Genomic DNA, 18,317 nt, shown 5'->3' on the forward strand with positions numbered 1-18,317 from the left:
TATTAGACTACAACTCCCATTATCACAACCATTGGCTGTGCTGTAGCAGAACCTATAAGCTTTAGTACATAACAGCCGTCCTAAGGCCGGAGGGTCACGCCTTAAAGCCAAGCTGAAATGCAGATGAAATTCTTTGAGGATCAGAAGTCTGGCTCTTTAAAGAAATGTTGGGGCTGAAACTGTGTGAATACTTCACCTATGCATATTATCATGGCATTTAATTAAACAGTCTAAGATCTTGGCACTTTCCCTGATAAAGATCTACATACACAATTCATGGATTTGTCATTGCAGGTTTTGCATGCCTTTAAAAATGGATGATTGCTTGGAAGTTCCCTGTCCTTCAGGAGGTCCGTCTGCACCAGGGCAATTGGCAGGAGGGAGCAGCGTGTGCACTAAGGAGATGACCTTGGAACAAAAACAACAGGTTTGACTTCAGAATTCTCCAAAGTATTTATTTATAACTTTCAGAAAGTTTCATAATTCACTTTTTAAAGATAAAAATTAGGTCTTGCCTGGTTCTCCATCTCTGGTCCATTTGTTCCTTTCAGGTTTATACTTTGTGTTCCATCTGTTGTTTAGCTGGGTAAATTGAAAATAAATCAGTAGCATAAACAAGTTATACAATCTTGGCCTATGTAACCAATGTTCATAATCTGCCACATCCCTCATATTCAACTCTCCAAATATCCTTGCCTTCTTCCTAGTATACAGTCAGGAGAAACTCCGAATAGCTGGAGGGCATTGGCGAAGTAATTTCATACAAATTGCTTCCAGTTTCCCAGCCCACAAATAATTTCCCCAAATTCTTAGAATTAGTGCTTGTTCATTCAGATAAGATTGCACCAGAGCATATGCTTCATCCAGGCTTCCTCAGTATGTACATCCACTGTGGTATTCAGATGTTTCTGCAATTATTGGTGCAAGAAAACAGAAAGAGTGCCTGAACATTCAACAAGCTGGGCAGAGGCTGTGGTGTATGATAATGTCACTTCTGATGCTAACCTCTTTGCTCCATCTAAATAGTCTATTGATTTACTAAGTGAGACCTGCAGAGTTTAAGTCTGACCTAAGCATGTTATCTACATCTCTTTTCTGGTGGCCAAGACTTTTTCCTATTTTTTAAACTTTTAATGTACCTGCAACTTAGATCACAAAAGGTCTAAAATAAAAATCAGAAAAGTAGAGACCCTCCTTGCTCCCTTCATGTAGTTAGAAAAATAAAAAAACCCCAGAAAAATAATGTTTGGGAATGGTAATGCAAAAATGAACCACAGCAGCGTTCAAGATCACAATCTTCTTATTTATCCTCTATGCCTTAACTTTTGCTCCAATATCTTCCGCAGCACCACAAATTTTTACTTTTTTCTGCAGCTGCTACCAATTTTAGATGGTATTGCAAAAGCAGCCTTTAGCTGTAGACATGTCATATTGACTTGAGATAAGTATATACAATCCTTCCCTCTGCATACACCTTAATTCAGTGCCATCCATGGAATGACATACATTTCTTTTAGTCCTCCTGGTGTATTAGCTGGCTGCAGCATAAGATAAAGCCAAACAGTATTTCTTTTTCTTTTGTTCCCCCCCCACCCCCCACCCCCAACTCTAAGGGTGTCTTGGAGTGACCCAAATAATCTCATTCTTATCTCATTCTCCATTCAAGGCCCATGTAATTATTTCTCCTGGCCTATAACATTCATAAGCGACGGTGCCATTTCATGAACACTCTGTAGCTTTAGTTTATAGGAGTGTTTTGCAACTGAAGAGCTGTGAGTGGGAAGCTAATGTTTGCACCACTCCCCAAGTCTGCTCCAAATAAAAAGAATCAAGAGAGAATGCAGGGTCTGGATCCCAGGGCTGGGGCTTTTGGGCTGATTCTGCTCAGGTTATTTTTGCTTTAGCTCCCCCCCCCCGATGTTCAGTATTCTTTCCTGCTTTCTGTTTACTAGTTTTTCCCCTGCAGGTGAAATCCAGTTGGGTAGCACTTTACACTGGGGCAGCACAAACCAAGTGAACAAATGGCAGGATGAGGTAGAAATCCCAAGATATGTATAGCTAGTGCAGTGTGCCCAATCAATTCCTGGAGAGCCCGAATCACAGCCACCTGAGATCCAACAATACTTACTGGAATCTTTGCATGCCCAGGGAAAGGCCTGGGCACCAGATGTACCAACTTGCCATCAAAGAATGCATTTTCTCCTATGGTGTGGCCACTTCCCAATATCCCAGTAGGGTAAAGCATTCGATGGCACCCCATCTATTACTGCTCTTACTTTAGAGCCTGTAACCTCCTCATGTGCTCATGGTGACTACCTGAGTATCCTATTGCTCCTGAGTCTCTCTTCTGTTTCTCTGAAACCATTGACAAACCTCCAGACAATATCTCCTTTCCCACAAGATATCATCCAATGCTCCCACATCTCCAAATGGTGCCTCCTATTCACAAAGCCAGACAGAACAGGATTGATGTTTTTCATGTACCCACAAGAGTTCCTTGAACAGCCATCATGTCCCTGTAGGTTAGAATTACACAGATGAGTGGATCTGTAAGGGAGATAACTTCTAAAGCAAGTTCTCTTGCAAATTGAGTAACTAGTACAAGGCATTAACACATTTCTAGTCCAAATCAACATCCTCTGAGGAAAACATAGTAAGGTGGTATAATTCCCCATTAATGGTGGTCTTGAGTAACCACATTTACCCTGTCCCATTGACCTGGTTGGTTGGTAAATAGTGTTACACAGACCACTTGCCTGTACTTTTCTAAGGTATCCCATAAAATGCTGAATAAAATGCACAGCTTATCTATGGGTTCCAGGATCTCACTATCCAAAGATTTACCAAAAGGGTAGGCAGCATAACAAGATAACTAGGATCAAAACACCAGTCCCAGGAAAACTATGTCTGCTGGATAGGTTACAGGCTTTGTTTGTCTGGAACTCAGCTAACAGAGGATTAGCAAGGGTTGCTTAAGAGCCACAGGCATAACATAACATTGCAAATTCCCTCTGTCCATTATGCATATCAGTCACAGCAAACCCCACCAGTTTCTCTCCAGCTTTAAAATATGTTGGCTGACTGCTATTCCATACAAAACTCTCTGAAGAGAACTCATGTCTTGCCGCTTCATCACAATGATGGAGTTCCAGCATTATATTAAGCCCCAAACATGATAGATGAGCACAATGTGTGAGCTATGTCCTATAAAGTTTCTGAAATGTCTGTCTTATATAAATTCCAAGGATATGGCACTCAGCCCTTTCCTGGTGGGCAGAGCAATAATTTCTAGGAAGTTCTGTACTCAGCCTTCATTTCTACCAGGAGACAATAAACACTCTGGATTTCAGTAATATTGGACTAATACATGAAGGTAGAAAGACTTTTGCTGGAATGCTTTGAGGTCTATTGCTGCAATCATGCAGTGCTGGTTGTATAAATTGTCTGAGGCATGAAAATTACTTCACTTTATCTCTGGTTTATTTTTGAAATATCAAACAGGTACATATGGATGTCCTAAGACTTGAATAACTGTGATGCAGTTTGTTCTCCCATGTGCTGTATAAACTTGCTCAGTTATGGAGTTTCCTTGGAGTGAATTCTCCAAGTACTTAGATAGCAAATATTTAGCCATAGCAGAACAACTGGATATACCTGATAGAGAAGTGGGTCTTCTCTGCTGTGGTGCCTACCTTCTGGAACAAAATCCCCCCAGAGCTTTGTATCGCCCCCACCCTGACCTTATTTAAATGGGCACATAAAACCTGGCTCTTCCCACAGGCCTTGGGGTGGAGTGGGTGGCAGATCCCTTGCATGAACACTGGTTTGCTAGAGACTGATATTTTTCTCCAGAAGTTTGGTTTTCTTGTGTTTCATATTGTTTGTCTCCAATTCATACTGAATGACACTCAACACTGTGATGGTCAGGCAGCCTATATATATATAAAACAAACACACACATGACTAAATGTTGAATTGTTATATGATTACATTGACATTCGTATGCTGCTGAACAAAGTGTACTTTCTGATGCTAAGAGAGAGCAATTTTATGAGAGCAGTATGGTCGGAGGCAGAAGATAACTTTTGGCAATTTAGGATTGATCCACCATAGATTATGTTTGGCAATTTCTTCTTCACCGCTGAGATCTTTATTGTTTTGTTTCCATTTTACAAACCTTTCATTCAGACTGCATTTAGTGCTCAAATCCAGGATTATACTTGAAAAGAGGATTTCAAATGAAAGTCGAGCTGCCCCTTTCCCTTAGATCTCTGGCTTTACTTGGGTGCATTTGATTTCTCTGTCCAAAAAAAACCTAGCAGGAGTTCTGAAGCATATGATAGTATAATTTACTTGCAAGCATGTAAGTAAATAAGACTTCAGCTAACTTCAGTTTGCTAATTAAACACATTTTCTTTCCTTTTTTTTTTTTTTTTAAAAAAACCCTTTAAAAAGGGGCCCTATAGACAAGTTTCTTCTTTAAAATTGCATATAAATGTTAGCTTAATTATACTGGATTAGAAATCTAAATGCAACCTCTTGTTTGCTTCTGAGAGCAGAGAACAACTGCCCTAAAGGACTTTTTCTAAATATTAATACTAATTCAGCTGACCCACTCTTCTCACTGCTTTGTTTATAGCCCTCTGAATATTTTGTTGTTTTGCACCAATTATTATTATTTTCTATGCCTTTTCCTTGCCTTCAGATTCTTCAGTTGCCAAGCCAAGGGAATCAGTGGGAAAAGAAGATGGTAAGAGTATGGAGGGAAGGAACTACCAAGCTGAGAGTAGGGGAGTTCAAGGGTTTCCATGTGCCGGAGACTGGATTTTGCTAAACACTACTTAAAGAGTTTTAAATACTGAAATCCTTAATTCATTCAAAATGATCCCTAAAAACTATACCCAGGAATACTTTTCTACACTAGCAGTACTTAAAATAGTGAGGTGCATTTTGGCATCTAGAAGGCACTGCCATTTTCAGAGTTGTACTGCCTTCTTTGTTTGTGGGCTACCTTGTTCACTATTGTGGAGCTTGGTGGATGAGTTCTTGTTCTCCTGCTAGAATGACTACATCTCAGAGACCTGGCAGTCCAGTGAAGGAGCTAGCAATCCATCTATTTTTACAGAGGTTAAAAGAGAAATAAGGAACTTCTTGCCATCCTTATGATGACAGAACAAATCTGGAGGGAGATTCTTGAGTTCTTCCTTCTGCTCTCTGAATTTGCCCTTCAGGTTCATATAAGAGCAGATCTGAAAACACTTTCTTCTTTTTTACTGAAAGTCAGCATTCAGAATTCAGCATATTAAACTCTGGATTTTTGTTAAACATCAGCATATTTTTATAACTGTATAAATTATAATTGAAGTCTTATGAATTTGATACTTTATGGCAAAATAAGCCACCCAACCACACATTAAAAATGGTTGAATTAGCCACTGAATATGATTTTTGAAGTAATTCATACTACACTTTAGGATCTTAAAGTAAGAAACTGACATCTTTAAAAGCATAAAAATGTAACATTAAATGTTTAAATGTATAAAAATATAATAATGTAACATTATATGTTGCATTACTGTTTCCTATTCCATGCCTCAATTTTTTCCTATCAACCTTGACTTTTAAAAAACAATCTTTACCAAAAAAAAAAGGCCTATATAATCTGCGACACATCTTGTAGGAGGAACACAAGAAGTTTTTAAATATTTATTTATTATTTTATTTTATTCAGCGTGTGTGAAACAAGCACCACAAATCTCTCTGAGTTAGTCAGAAGTAAAGTTTATTGGAAGCGTTTGCAAAGGCTGGTGGACTTCGTTGCAAATAAGAAGCCACACCCACATACACACTCCGGCCTAATTATATACATTCCCGATCGCAAGTCCTTCCCCTTTTCCCCATTGGCTAAGGTACTCTGTGTGTACAGTCTTTCCGGCCGCTCTAGGATTTCTCCCTGGTCCCTCCCACCTCATCTATGGTAATTGCTCAAGGTTTCAGCTAATTGCATTATACTGATAAAGATTGCTCCAAGCTAATTTGTATTTACATTGTCCCACACAAGGAGACAACTTCCTTTCCATCTGCCACTATTTGATAACCATAACACTTAACACTACTTCCTTATCTCTCACACAGCTGCACTCTTAGCATGCTCAAGCTACTATTTGTCAATAATAACATATTTTATCCATCTCTCACAAGCGTGTATATAGCCTGATTCCCAACAATCCTGGGTGGTGTATATATATCAGGTAACATCGCTGAGCACTCTACAGCAGGAATATCCATTCTCTTTTTCAGGCCAAAGGGGGATACTTGGCCCTTGAGTAGCATACTGGAGCCAAAGTAGGAAGAACCAGGCAAAACTAAGAGTTAATATAAATCTCTATTCCCATGTATTTAGCATCTTTCCCTTTCATTCTATGAAGAATTACAATTTGGCAGTTTTGGAGAATCCCTAAATTATATACTCTATCTAAATCGTCAGGAGGTATCATAAAATCTCATAAAGTATCATGAGCTTGTATCAGTATGTTCTATGTACCTCAGTTGGTGGGATGCTGATAACTGTATGTTGGTTGCAAGTTATTCTCTAGATTAGAAATCTTGCCTTGCATAGGATCATGTGAGCATGCTTGGTGTAAAACTGGGCTTTGATTGCACCTACATCTGCCCAAGCTGACCAGTATTTTGCTTATTGTTAGAAGGGAGTGCTGGATGCAAGATCAGTACAACTAATGGTAATGTAATCTACACCTTCTCTATATTACTAATAAGGGTTTCATGAAAGCCCTGATGGATCAATGCCAGGATGGGGTATGGAAGTTCATATCTATAGGACAATCTGGTGATGAACATGGTTTATAGAATATTATGATTTGGAATGTCAGAGAAGTAAATGGTAAATACAAAAGTGAATGACCAGACTGAAAGAAGTATGCTGAAGTGGTTTGATCATATAGAATAGAATAAATTAAGATTAAATCACAAAACAAAATTTGAAGGAAGAGTGAATGAAAAGGGAAGGGAAAGACTGAGGAAATCATAGCTGGATGGGGTTGATGAGATCCTCAAAGACAGAGAGAAATTAAGAGCAAAAGGCAATATATAAAGTGGCGTATGAACATGATGGTAGCAAAAATGATTTGCAAGGATAGCAAGGTATCAAGTAGTGTGAATGGTATTGGATAAACTAGATTTGCTATGTTTCTTTAAAAAAATGCCTTTAATTTCTTTAGCTTGCTATTTCTTACTCCTTTTCTGTACTCTGCATAATATTTCTCACCCCCGAAAGGGAATAGAGTGATGGGAATTAATGTAGATATAGATATACATTATATAAAAATATTGCCTACACTGAATAGCAGTGGCTCTTTAAGATTTCAAACAGGCATGTTTCTTAGCCAGACGTAAGAAACCAAGGGTTGAATTTGAGACCTTTTGCACCACAAAGATACTTCCCGAACAAGCTGTCTCATCCCCAGCTTGCTGCAGGGGCAGCCTAAAGTTGTCTTTGGTTGTTCTACTTGTGGTGGAAAGAAGTGGTGCTTCCTCTCTTCTCCTAACACAAGTCTTGTAGTAGGGACAATCGATAGTGCCTCAGAGATGAGCCTGGAAATTAAATGGTCAGAGGCAGGGCTCTGTGCAGCAGCTTAAGTCTGCTGCGAGTGTGCACTTTTCCTATCCTCTTGCTGGGTATTGATCCCTGTGGCCATGTAGGCTTGGGTTGCAACAGAGGTCAGACACCTGCTCTGCAAAGCCTTTTATTGATCTGTTTTTTGACACAGAAATAATCCACCTCCTGGAATACCAACATTTGGATATTTTAAAAAACATAGGAAGGAGATTGATAGTCTTATAGGGAATAAATAAATACTTTAAAAATCTGGCTGACTGCCGGATAGGAGAGGGTGTCCACAGGCTTTAGCCCTGCCTTGCCATACATTACAGAGAGTAATTGGTGGTATTTTTTTCCTGGTAGGCATCACTGGGAGGGAGGGAAATGAAGCTGGGGAACCTATCAGTCACTACCTTGAAGAGTCCCGCATTAAATCTGTAGGGAGAACAACACTCCTTGGGCTTGTTACTGAGTCACAGTAAGCTTGGCTATGGAGGCAACACAAATTAAGTCAACCCTTCCTCCTTGTTCTCTACTTCTCCTGCCACCCATGGGTGGGGAAGTGAAGTGGGAAAATGTCATGAAATTTTGCCAAAATAAGAAGCACAACACTAAGGAAAAGAACCATGTTTATTGCAATGATCATTGGGTGCCAGCTTCAGAAGAAAGGACTCCAAACAATGAAAAGCAAAGATTTTTACAGAAGTTGAGGGCTACAAGGCAGGAAATCCTAGGGATCTGATTGGCTGGCCAGTTTGGGGAAGCTGGGCAGGTCTTTGTCCCTGTGCCTGGGGTGAGTTTTATTGTTAGGCAAAGTGGGCCTCTCAAGAAGGCAGCAGAACTGGGCAAGTTCATTGTGAAGCAGATGGAATGTTGAGGTCATCAGCTGATAAGAAGATGGAAGGTTGGGGTTTCTCTAGATTGCAACTTCCTTGTAAGGGTTGCCCTTGGGCTGTACTGCGAGCAGGTGAGCAGGCTTCTATTCTTTGGTCTAGAAGGGATTGCAGGGAGCTTTACCTAGGGCAGAGAGGGTCAATTTGGGTCTGATGGGATTAGGCAAAGAGAGGAACTGGCTTTGACCTTGGTCATATCAAAAAGACTTGGGGGAGGGGGAGGGGGAGGTGCAATTTCCATTTTGTTTGCTAGGTTTATTTTTTCCACTACAGGCACAGTGGGAGAGTCCTGCTAACCAGTGGCAGAACCAGAGTGGGACATGCCAGCAGCAGCCTCAGCTAGCCACTAGGAGCAGGGCAGGCCACATCCCTAATCTTACTTCAGTATGATGTAGTTCAGATGGACTAGATAGCTAGCTTATGCCAAAAAAGCTGAAAAATACTGTTTACAAACGGAATATGAAGAGTTGAGTTCTGGCTGCCTTTTCAGCAGGTCAGGGGTGAATTGAACATGACATAATTTGTTCATGTCCTTTACACTGATCTGCTGAGGCATCTATAATCCATGGTGAATAGGTCATGCAGAATCCTAAGTCTTCTGCTCTGAGCTAGACCTGAGATAGACAGTGATAGTTTCACCAAGTTGGATTCACCAATAGGTCACATATCATTCAAAAGTACAGATGGGATATAATTTTATATTTTTCATCCAGCATCAGCCAATCTTTAAGTAGTATTAATTAAAAGGGAAATTGATTCTATGTTTTTACAGGAATTATTGTGAAGAAGGTTATTAATTTGCAATCTAATTGCTGTTTGTTTTTTTAAATGTTTCTGTTTTAATAGTGAATTCATAATGTATTTGTGAACATTTTATCTCTCTAACCACAAGTGTTTGTTCACAGCAACAAATTGAACGACAACTAAAATGCTTGGCATTTCAAAATCCAGGACCTCTGCTAGCAGATTTCAACCCAGAAACTCGGGAACAACAAAAGAAAGTCTGCATGTCAATGATAAACCAGGATTGTTTTAATACTACAAAGAAGTAAGATGTTGTATCCAAGTTCTTCCTATATTTTAAATTAGCTTTGGAAATAGAAATTCACAGGGTTGTTTAATCATCTCCAGATGATTAAGGCTCCAGATTAATGCGTGTCTTCTTGGAAGTTCTACTGAAGTTAATGGTGTACAATATATTCATAATTACCATGATTGCTACGATCACTACTATTGTTCCTTGAATTTCTCTTATACAGTGGTACCTCTACTTACGAACTTAATCCATTCCGTGACTCTGATCGCAAGTCGAGTTGGTCGCAAGTCGAAGTAAATTTTCCCATAAGGTTCAATGTAATTACCGTTAATCCGTTCAGACGTCCGCGGACCACGTGTCAGGGGCGGAAAAACGGCCACTGACCATGCGGCAGGGCAGAAAAATGGCCGTGGACCACGTGTCAGGGGCAGAAAAATGGCCGCGGACCACGTGGAACAGGCAGAAAATGGCTGCGGACCACACAGCAGGGCAGAAAAACGGCCGCGGACCATGTGGAATGGGTGGAAAAATGGCCACGGACCACGTGGAACGGGCGGAAAATGGCCGCGGACCACATGGCACGGGCGGAAAAATGGCCACAGACCACGTGGAATGGCCGGAAAATGGCCGGGGACCACGTGGCACGGGCGGAAAAATGGCTGCAGACCATGTGGCACGGGCGGAAAAATGGCCACAGACCACGTGGAATGGCCGGAAAATGGCCGCGGACCACGTGGCACGGGCGGAAAAATGGCCGCAGACCACGTGGCACGGGCGGAAAAATGGCTGCGGACCACGTGGCACGGGCGGAAAATGGCCGTGGATCCGGTTCGTAAGTCGAGGCAAATTCGTAAGTAGAGGTAAATTTTTGGGGCCGGAGCTGGTCGTATCTCGAAATTTTCGTAAGTAGGGGCGTTCGTAAGTAGAGGTACCACCGTATAAGCATTTAAGACAGAATAAATATACTGAGAATTAAGTAATAGGTTACTTGGTAGATCAAGGGTACACAACTGGTTTGGGGCTGAAGGCTGCATTTGATCATGGAGAGGAGTAGTGTTTGTCACACTCCAACATGTAGGTAGGGCCAAGACAAATATAAATGCTGATTTAAATTGTGTGTATGCATACACACATACACACACACAAACTCACATACATACACATGCATACATACAGAGAGAGCGAGAGAGCATTACAATGAAATACAATTAACATTAGTGGTGTGCAAAGCTTTTTGGATTTGATTAAAACACCATGTTTCATGTTCAGAATCTTGGTTTTGAATTCCAAAGAGATTTTTTGACCATTCTGGAAATGTTTCAAGCTCAGAACCTGATTGGAAAGAGTACTTGGAACGGTCAAAACAAGCCAATGAATAGGTATGATAATATATATGGATTGAATGAAAAGTAATGCCACCACGGTAGAGGAGTATGGAGATAACCTTAAAAAGGAATGTGAAAGTTATTTAAACACCAGCTCATCCCTGAGAAAGAAGAGGGTGATGAGAAAGAAACCCAAAATTGCCCCACTTTGGTTCTTTGTGGTATAAAAAGAGACAGAGAGAAAGTCTATCAAGCCTTCAAGATTCTGTTACTACATCAATAACAATAAAATACAGTTCCGATAGTTCTTGTGGTATCTGTTTCCTGACCTGGCCTAACTTGAAGGGCTGATATCTATCTCCATAACTTTAGTTAAACAAGGATAATTTAACAAATGAAGTACGAAAATAATCCCCGAAATTCTCTCTTTTGCCTGTATTTACTTCTCCACATAATCACCACCACTTGCTACACACTTCTGCCAACAATGGATAAGCTTCTTAAAGTCATCATGAAAGAATTCCATATTTTGTCTCTTCAGCCAGGTCCTGGCAGTGCTTTTTACCTTTTTATTTGAGTCAAACAATACTCTTTCAGCAGTCAAAAATTCAATCACGGCGCATTGCTTAAAGCACATTGATGACTACTCACTGCAGGCTTCCATTTCATGAACAATAGCAACATAACCTTATTTCACAGCAACTTCCCACCCACTGAAGTGAAAGAACACATGCTAAAGAACAGGTCAGAATTTCTAGCACATCACTACTGCAATCTTTTGGCGATCTTTATGCCATTGGAGGCACTACCTATCTGTCATTCAACCCTTGTAGATAACATGATTAAATGTTCTGTTGGGCAGTTCTAGTCAATGGCTGGAGGAGCTTTGGAGTAGGGGGCATTTCACATGCTTTGGATGTCTCATGGGGCTTCATTGATTTGTGCATCCCAAAGGTAGACAGATGTCATTGGAAAATTCACAAATGAGACATGCCAATGCTACTCATCTTCTGTTTCTAAGTGCAAGATCACATCCTTTTTATTAATCATAGCAAAAAATATATATCTAGATAATGACTATCATACTTTGTTCTCTCTGCAGTATTCCCTAGAGTTGATCGCATGTTGAGGACATGTTTTGAAGGAGGAGAAGGACTCCTTTTTATGTCACTTTTCTAGAAAACTGCTTCTTCCCAGATACAACAGTATATGTAAAAATGTATGGGCTTATGCATGTTTCTATTGCAAGGGGAGTATGGTTTCAAAAGCCAGAGGTTGCATTCACTTTTTAAAAATCAACAAAAAAGTACTGCTCCATTTAGTAGTGGTTTGTCACAATCCTTAATGGTAGATTTTTTTTCCTCATATGAAGAAGATTGTTAAGGGGCAACATAAATTAGGAACATTATTTTGGAGTACTACACACATTTTTCTCCAGTCCTCATGCATTTTATTTAGTGTTTCTAAGAAACCACAGAAAGAACATCCAGCAGTGTGGTGATCATCAGTATGCGGACTGAGAGTTCTATGTAGTTTTGCATCTGTATGGGGATCTTCAAAGGTTTTGAACCAGTTTTGAAACTAATAAGTGGATGAAGACAAATATAAGTCCACTACAATCAAAATCAAAATGGGAATTATTCTGACAAAGAGAAGGAATAGCTCTATTTTTATATATGCAGTTTCAAGACTATAGCCACATGTCAGTTTATATCTCTAGTTAGTTTGGACTGGAATTAGATACGGTATCCAGTGTATGTGGCTGGCTGTTTTCTACATTAGCAATCTGGCAGTCCTCTGCTGAATTGGAATTTAATTTGCTGCTGTGCCTGCCCTGCTTTTAAGACTTATGCAGCTGATCAGAATCCTAATAGTAGTCTTTTCCACTGGGGAAATCGCTTTCATGTCAAAAAAGTGTGTATCTTAACAGGACACAATCTGGCATGCCACTGCTGCCATTTATAGTTTACCTGAGTTAAAAAAATTCCCACGCTAAGCAGTCCTGAGAAACCATCTGTCAAAGCAATTTTCTTCCTCATCTTTTAAATAGGTATCCGGTAATGCTGCGTTCCATTCTGAGGTAAAAATAAAAGTTTTTTTTTATTTGTCTATTAAAATAGTGTCTGAAAGGAATTCTGGAGATTTTTTTTTTGCAGTGAATTTTCAATTTTTACTTCATATTCCAACAATCTAACAAGGTTCTCCGGTTTGCTATTTTATAGGACTGTGAAGAAATATGACAAACATGGCCGGCTGCTTTCCAATAAAACAGATTTGTGTGACTGTCTAGAGAAAAACTGCCTGGGCTGCTTTTACCCTTGTCCTAAATGCAATTCAACAAAGTGTGGGGCAGAGTGTCGTTGCAACCGAAAATGGGTCTATGAGCAGATTCAGGTAGAGGCTGGCCAAATCATCCGATTTCCATTTCGAAACAACTAGATTACATTATGTTTCCTGATTATGTTTTCTCTCCTTTGCAAAAAAAAAAAAAAAAGCATTTTTTAAATGTAACAAATAAATACGGGGCAGCCACAATGTTTGAGGGAAGGAAAATAAATAGTTTAAATGACAGAGGAAAGGTTGGAAAAGCGCATGTCTTGAGGGCAAAATACTGTAACAGAGCGATGATTTGGGGAGAGGGAGAAGATAGTTTGATAACAAAAGCATCTTTGGGTCAGGAGAAACTTGATAGAAGAACTGGAGGAAAGGTGTTTCACATTTGCCTACCTCTGTTTCTCCATTACAAATCAGTACCACCCCCCATGTGTGCCTTTTTTAATAGCACATTTGAAGTGCATGAAGTGGATAGTTTCCTAATTCTGAAGATGCATCTTGGACCATATGTGATTAAGAGAAGTTTTGCATGGTGAGGATGGAAGGAAGTGGTAGATAAGGGAAAAGATGAAGAACTTTTCACATATTATTTCTTTGCTCCTCATACCTGTGAGCCAAAGATGCTGTGATCTTCAGTAAATTAGTATTAGAGTTAAATCTTAGATTATTGGAATGTAGTGTGCAGCTGCCTCTGAGTTTCTTTAGTTAGAAAATGTTAGGATTAAGCCTTCTTCATTCTGGTACCTTCCAGATGTGTTGGGAAGACACTAATTTCAGAGACTAATCTGGCTGGGGAATTCTGGAAGTTACAGCTGCAGGACATTTGGAGAACCTCCAGGCTGGGGAGGCTTATCCAGACACTAGGGAATTGATTGAATGTTCCTCCATTGCTATGGTCAAGAAGAAGAGGATGTGTGGTTTAAACCCTTTTTGTTGGGTAGAATCAGCCAAGAATAAAGAATTAAAACCAGCTGAGTAAATTAAAGAAAAAAGTAACCTCAACAACTCATTATTTCTTGACTTCATCTATACATGCATTGTACAAATTATCATACCTTGGTTATTGGAATGTAGTGTGCAGCTGTCTCTGAGTTTCTTTAGTTAGAAAATGTTAGGATTAAGACTTCTTCATTCTGGTACCTTCCAGATGTGTTGGGAGGACTATAATTTCAGAGACTAAGCTGGCTGGGAAATTCTGGAAGTTACAGCTGTAGGACATTTGGAGGACTTCCAGACTGAGGAGGCTTATCTAGACAATAAGGAATTGATTGAATGTTCCTCCACTGCTATGGCCAGGAAGAAGGGGATGTGCAATTTAAACCCTTTTTGTTGGATAGAATCAGCCAATAAAGAATTTAAAACCAGCAGAGTAAATTAAAGAAAAAAGTAACCTCAACAACTCAATATTTCTTGAGTTCTATACGTGCAATTTATACAAATTATCATACTTTGTCACTGCTCAGAATAAAGAAAAGTTGTGCCTATGACAGCATGCCCTGCCCACCAGTGTCAGATACAAACTCCAATAAACTGCACAGCTGATAGAAAATAGCTCAACAAAGTGGCTGAAAAATGATATGGCTAAAGACACCCAGATAAGCAGGGATTAACACCAGACAAACAATCAAGCAGAAAACAATACCCTAATCAAGGAACTACCAAGGAGAAAACCAAACCCCCACCAACACTAGCAGGGCAAGCTACTATATATAAACAGGGAGCAAACCCCATACTCACTAGCATTAATGATGTTACCTAGTCAGGTAATGAAATGTCTGCAAGCAAACAACTAAGATCAGAGAGCACCAAGGACTCCAAAGTTGTATCCTGCCTGAATGTCTCATCCCCAATGAGTTTACAAAGGGAACAAAAGAAACCCATGAATAAAAGATTAGCATAAGCTTCTTATGTCCAAAGAGGCTATTGTGTAACCTGAAAATTGATATCTTCTGTGTTTATCATCTATGTAGAATGGAAGCCATCAAAGTAAATACTAAAGTCTTTGAGCAAAGTTGCAGATGATTTCTATAAACTGTATCAAGCATGTAGTTCTTACACTGGGGGGGTGGGGGGGAACAAGTAGCTTAAACATTGTATTCTCAGATATTTATTTGTTTATTTGAAATTAAATGAAACAATATTCATATAAGAAAATCATTTTCAGAAATAAATGCTCCTATCAGTTTAAGAGATTGTTGAAATGTCATTTATTTTCAAACTAAAACATCTGTTGGTTTCGATATTGCATCAACCCATTGTGTGGTTTGATTTTAACTTACTGTTATATGTCCCAAGCCATTATGATTTGTGAACCATGTTTTGTGGTTTAGTATGTGACCCTAGCCAGTTTTGAATGACTTAACCTTGGTTAAGTCAATCATGGCTTGATACAACATATAAATCCAATATTACTCTTGAAAATCTGTTCATTAAAATGATGGACAACTACTTCATTTTCTAGATTAGATTGTTGCAGATACCTAGAAAAACGTTTCTGACAAACATCAGAAATCTGTGCTACTATATACTTGACATATAACTCCAAATTCTAAATAAGTTTTACATGCTGATTTTGGTCGAATAATACAACACTAAATTGATCCAAATAACATTTTAAACAATCTTCTACAAATATACTACCCAAATGTCCAAGGATAGCAAAGCTTTTGACTTATTAGGAAGAGGAATTGAGCAAATGGTTGCCCCAATGGGGGGCAGCATAAGGTTCAGTCCTCTTTTTCCTGTTATTTAACATATGAAACTGTTGGAAAATATTATCTGCAGTGAGGTATCATCAGGATGCTGTTGATTCTCAGTTGTACTTTGCCACTCCAGTCTCAGCCAGAGATGCTATGCAATTTGAGCCAATGCCTGGAGGCTATCGGGGACTTAATGGGGAGAAACAAGCTTAGACTAAACCCTAGCGCGATGGAATTGGTGGTCATCCATAAATGCCTAGGCTTTCCAGAAGCATTGATTCCAGGGTTTGCTCTTGATGGGAGTCACACTCCATCTGAAGGAGTAGGTGTACAGAATGGATTACCTACAGGGCAAAAGTGCTATTGCAGGATAATTCCTATTTTGCCATTGGCGTACTGGTTGCAGGTAAGCTGGGCCCAGTTCAAAATGCTGGCTATCACCTATTAAGCCATATTGGACATAACAATGAATCACGTTAGTGACCACCTTATCCAACATGATTCTGCCCACTGTGTGAGGGCACTACAGATGATCTACTCAAGGTTGTCCCTCAACAAGAGGTGAAGGGGGGGGGGGGGACCAGAAGACAGGCTTTCTCAGAATTTGCCTCCACACTATGGAATTTCCTTTCTACAGAGGTAGGTCTGGCTTCTGTTATGTTGCTGTTGTACAATGCCCAGAATCTCTGGGTTGCATAATATAAAAATTAGTGTAGTTAAAAAAAAAAAAAAATGCTATTAAGGGCATGAGACCATATGAAGGAATGGGAAGGTAATGATATTCAATAAGGACACTGCTAAGCATGTACTTGCTTATAACAATAAATGTCAGGATAATATATATTAATATATTAATGTATATCCAATGAAACTCAGTCTTATATAAATGTATGTTCTTCCTACAGATGCAATGGTGGAAGACGTTGAAGAAATTTATGGCAAATGAAGTGCTAAATGAAAACATTCAGGAAAAGATGTAGTATTTCTAGTGAGTGATTTGAATGCAAAGGCTGAAGAAATGGAAGAACCTAGAATTACATAAATAATGCAGAAGTTTAGGTTAACAGAGTTTTATGAAGAGATTCTTTGTTAATTGCCAAAGAATTCTTTTGCTTCACACAAAATAAACAAGGACTCTACACATGGGCATCACAGCATAGATAACACTGGAATTAAACATATGATAGAAAACAGAAGATAAAGCCATGCTGGGGGATTCTGGGAGGTGAAGTCTTCACTTCTTCAAATTGCCAAGGTTGAGAAACACCGTTCCACTGGCATTTTCCTTACAATCTGCTTTTCTTCCTACAGATTCCGATTGTGGTGATGTTGGCTGGATGAGTCAGTGGCAAGTTTCAACTCTTCTGTTTCCTGTTGTTTGCTTCTCAATTGCAACAGTTGCTTTTCCTTTAATTAGGCTGTTCATAGCTGTCTTGTCCTTTTTCTGCTCTATCACTCAATGCTCCAGTTAGTTCTCTCTGCTTCATGCCATCTTCTCCCCCAGACTCCCCCCAAAAAAACTGTAGCCTCCAATCAAACATGCCCATGCCAGCAAGAGATAACCTAGCTGGATGACTGAGCATAAAAGAAAGTTTAGCCATGTTCATTGCTTCTAGAATGTTGAGAATCTGACTGAAAAGGAAGGAACGACTTGCAGCATCCAGGTCTTCAATATCTGCTTCCATACAACAACAAAAATGAAAAAAAGCCAGAAGGGATGGGAAAGGGTTGCTCTTTCCAATCTTCCACATCCATATTCTCTTACAAAAATAAATGGTAAGGAAAGGTTCACATCTTCATTCCACAGGTTCATCTGGATGGTTAAATCACAAACATTTGGAACTGTTTCTGGATTCAGAGGATTTACTTTGGGAAACCATTGAATTCCTCCGCAAAAAAAAGAAAAGAAAAGAAAAGAAAAGAAAAGAAAGAAAGAAAAGGAATGTTCTAGAGTTCTCTGAACATGTTCATTCCAGATGGATGAATTCTGCAGAACCTTGCTTGAAGCCCCTTATAGATGAGTTTGTTGAATTATAGAAACAGGTGATGAAACAGAAAGGTGGCTTTGCTTGTCTGGGTTGAGGGAAAACAATGGAAAAGGCAGATGGACAGCATCAAAGGTACCACTGGAAGTTCTGATGGGTCATCCTGAATCCTGCTGACTACCTGAATTATGTCACAACAAAGGCCAAATGCTTCCAGAAGAGTATAATTCCCATATGTTTTTATATCTTCCACCAAGCCTTGACCGATTCATCAGACTTCGCTAGTTCCATCTATGCCATCTTTTCTCATATCCCCTGCGACTTCTCCTCCAGAGAGCCCTTGCCACATCCTGTGAACGGGAGCCATCTATTCTGGAAACCATCATTTATTTGGAGAATGATAACTTGTTGCGTCTTTTTCTAACTC

At 39.6% G+C, this 18,317-nt stretch overlaps 1 protein-coding gene across 1 annotated transcript; it reads left to right on the forward strand.

Moving 5' to 3' along the window:
- The first annotated feature begins 298 nt into the window (after positions 1 to 298).
- Positions 299 to 14,059, forward strand: ARL14EPL (ARF like GTPase 14 effector protein like). Its single transcript, XM_088130046.1, has 3 exons — positions 299 to 427; positions 9,417 to 9,559; positions 13,095 to 14,059. The coding sequence occupies exons 1-3, from the start codon at positions 302 to 304 to the stop codon at positions 13,309 to 13,311; spliced, it is 486 nt and encodes a 161-aa protein (XP_087986172.1). The 5' UTR covers positions 299 to 301; the 3' UTR covers positions 13,312 to 14,059.
- Positions 14,060 to 18,317: the final 4,258 nt, after the last annotated feature.

Source organism: Python bivittatus, unplaced genomic scaffold (genome assembly GCF_059951505.1).
Source record: "Python bivittatus isolate LINGU-HERP-01145 unplaced genomic scaffold, Pbiv_v1 ctg000850_np1212, whole genome shotgun sequence".
Classification (NCBI taxonomy): Eukaryota; Metazoa; Chordata; class Lepidosauria; order Squamata; family Pythonidae; genus Python; species Python bivittatus.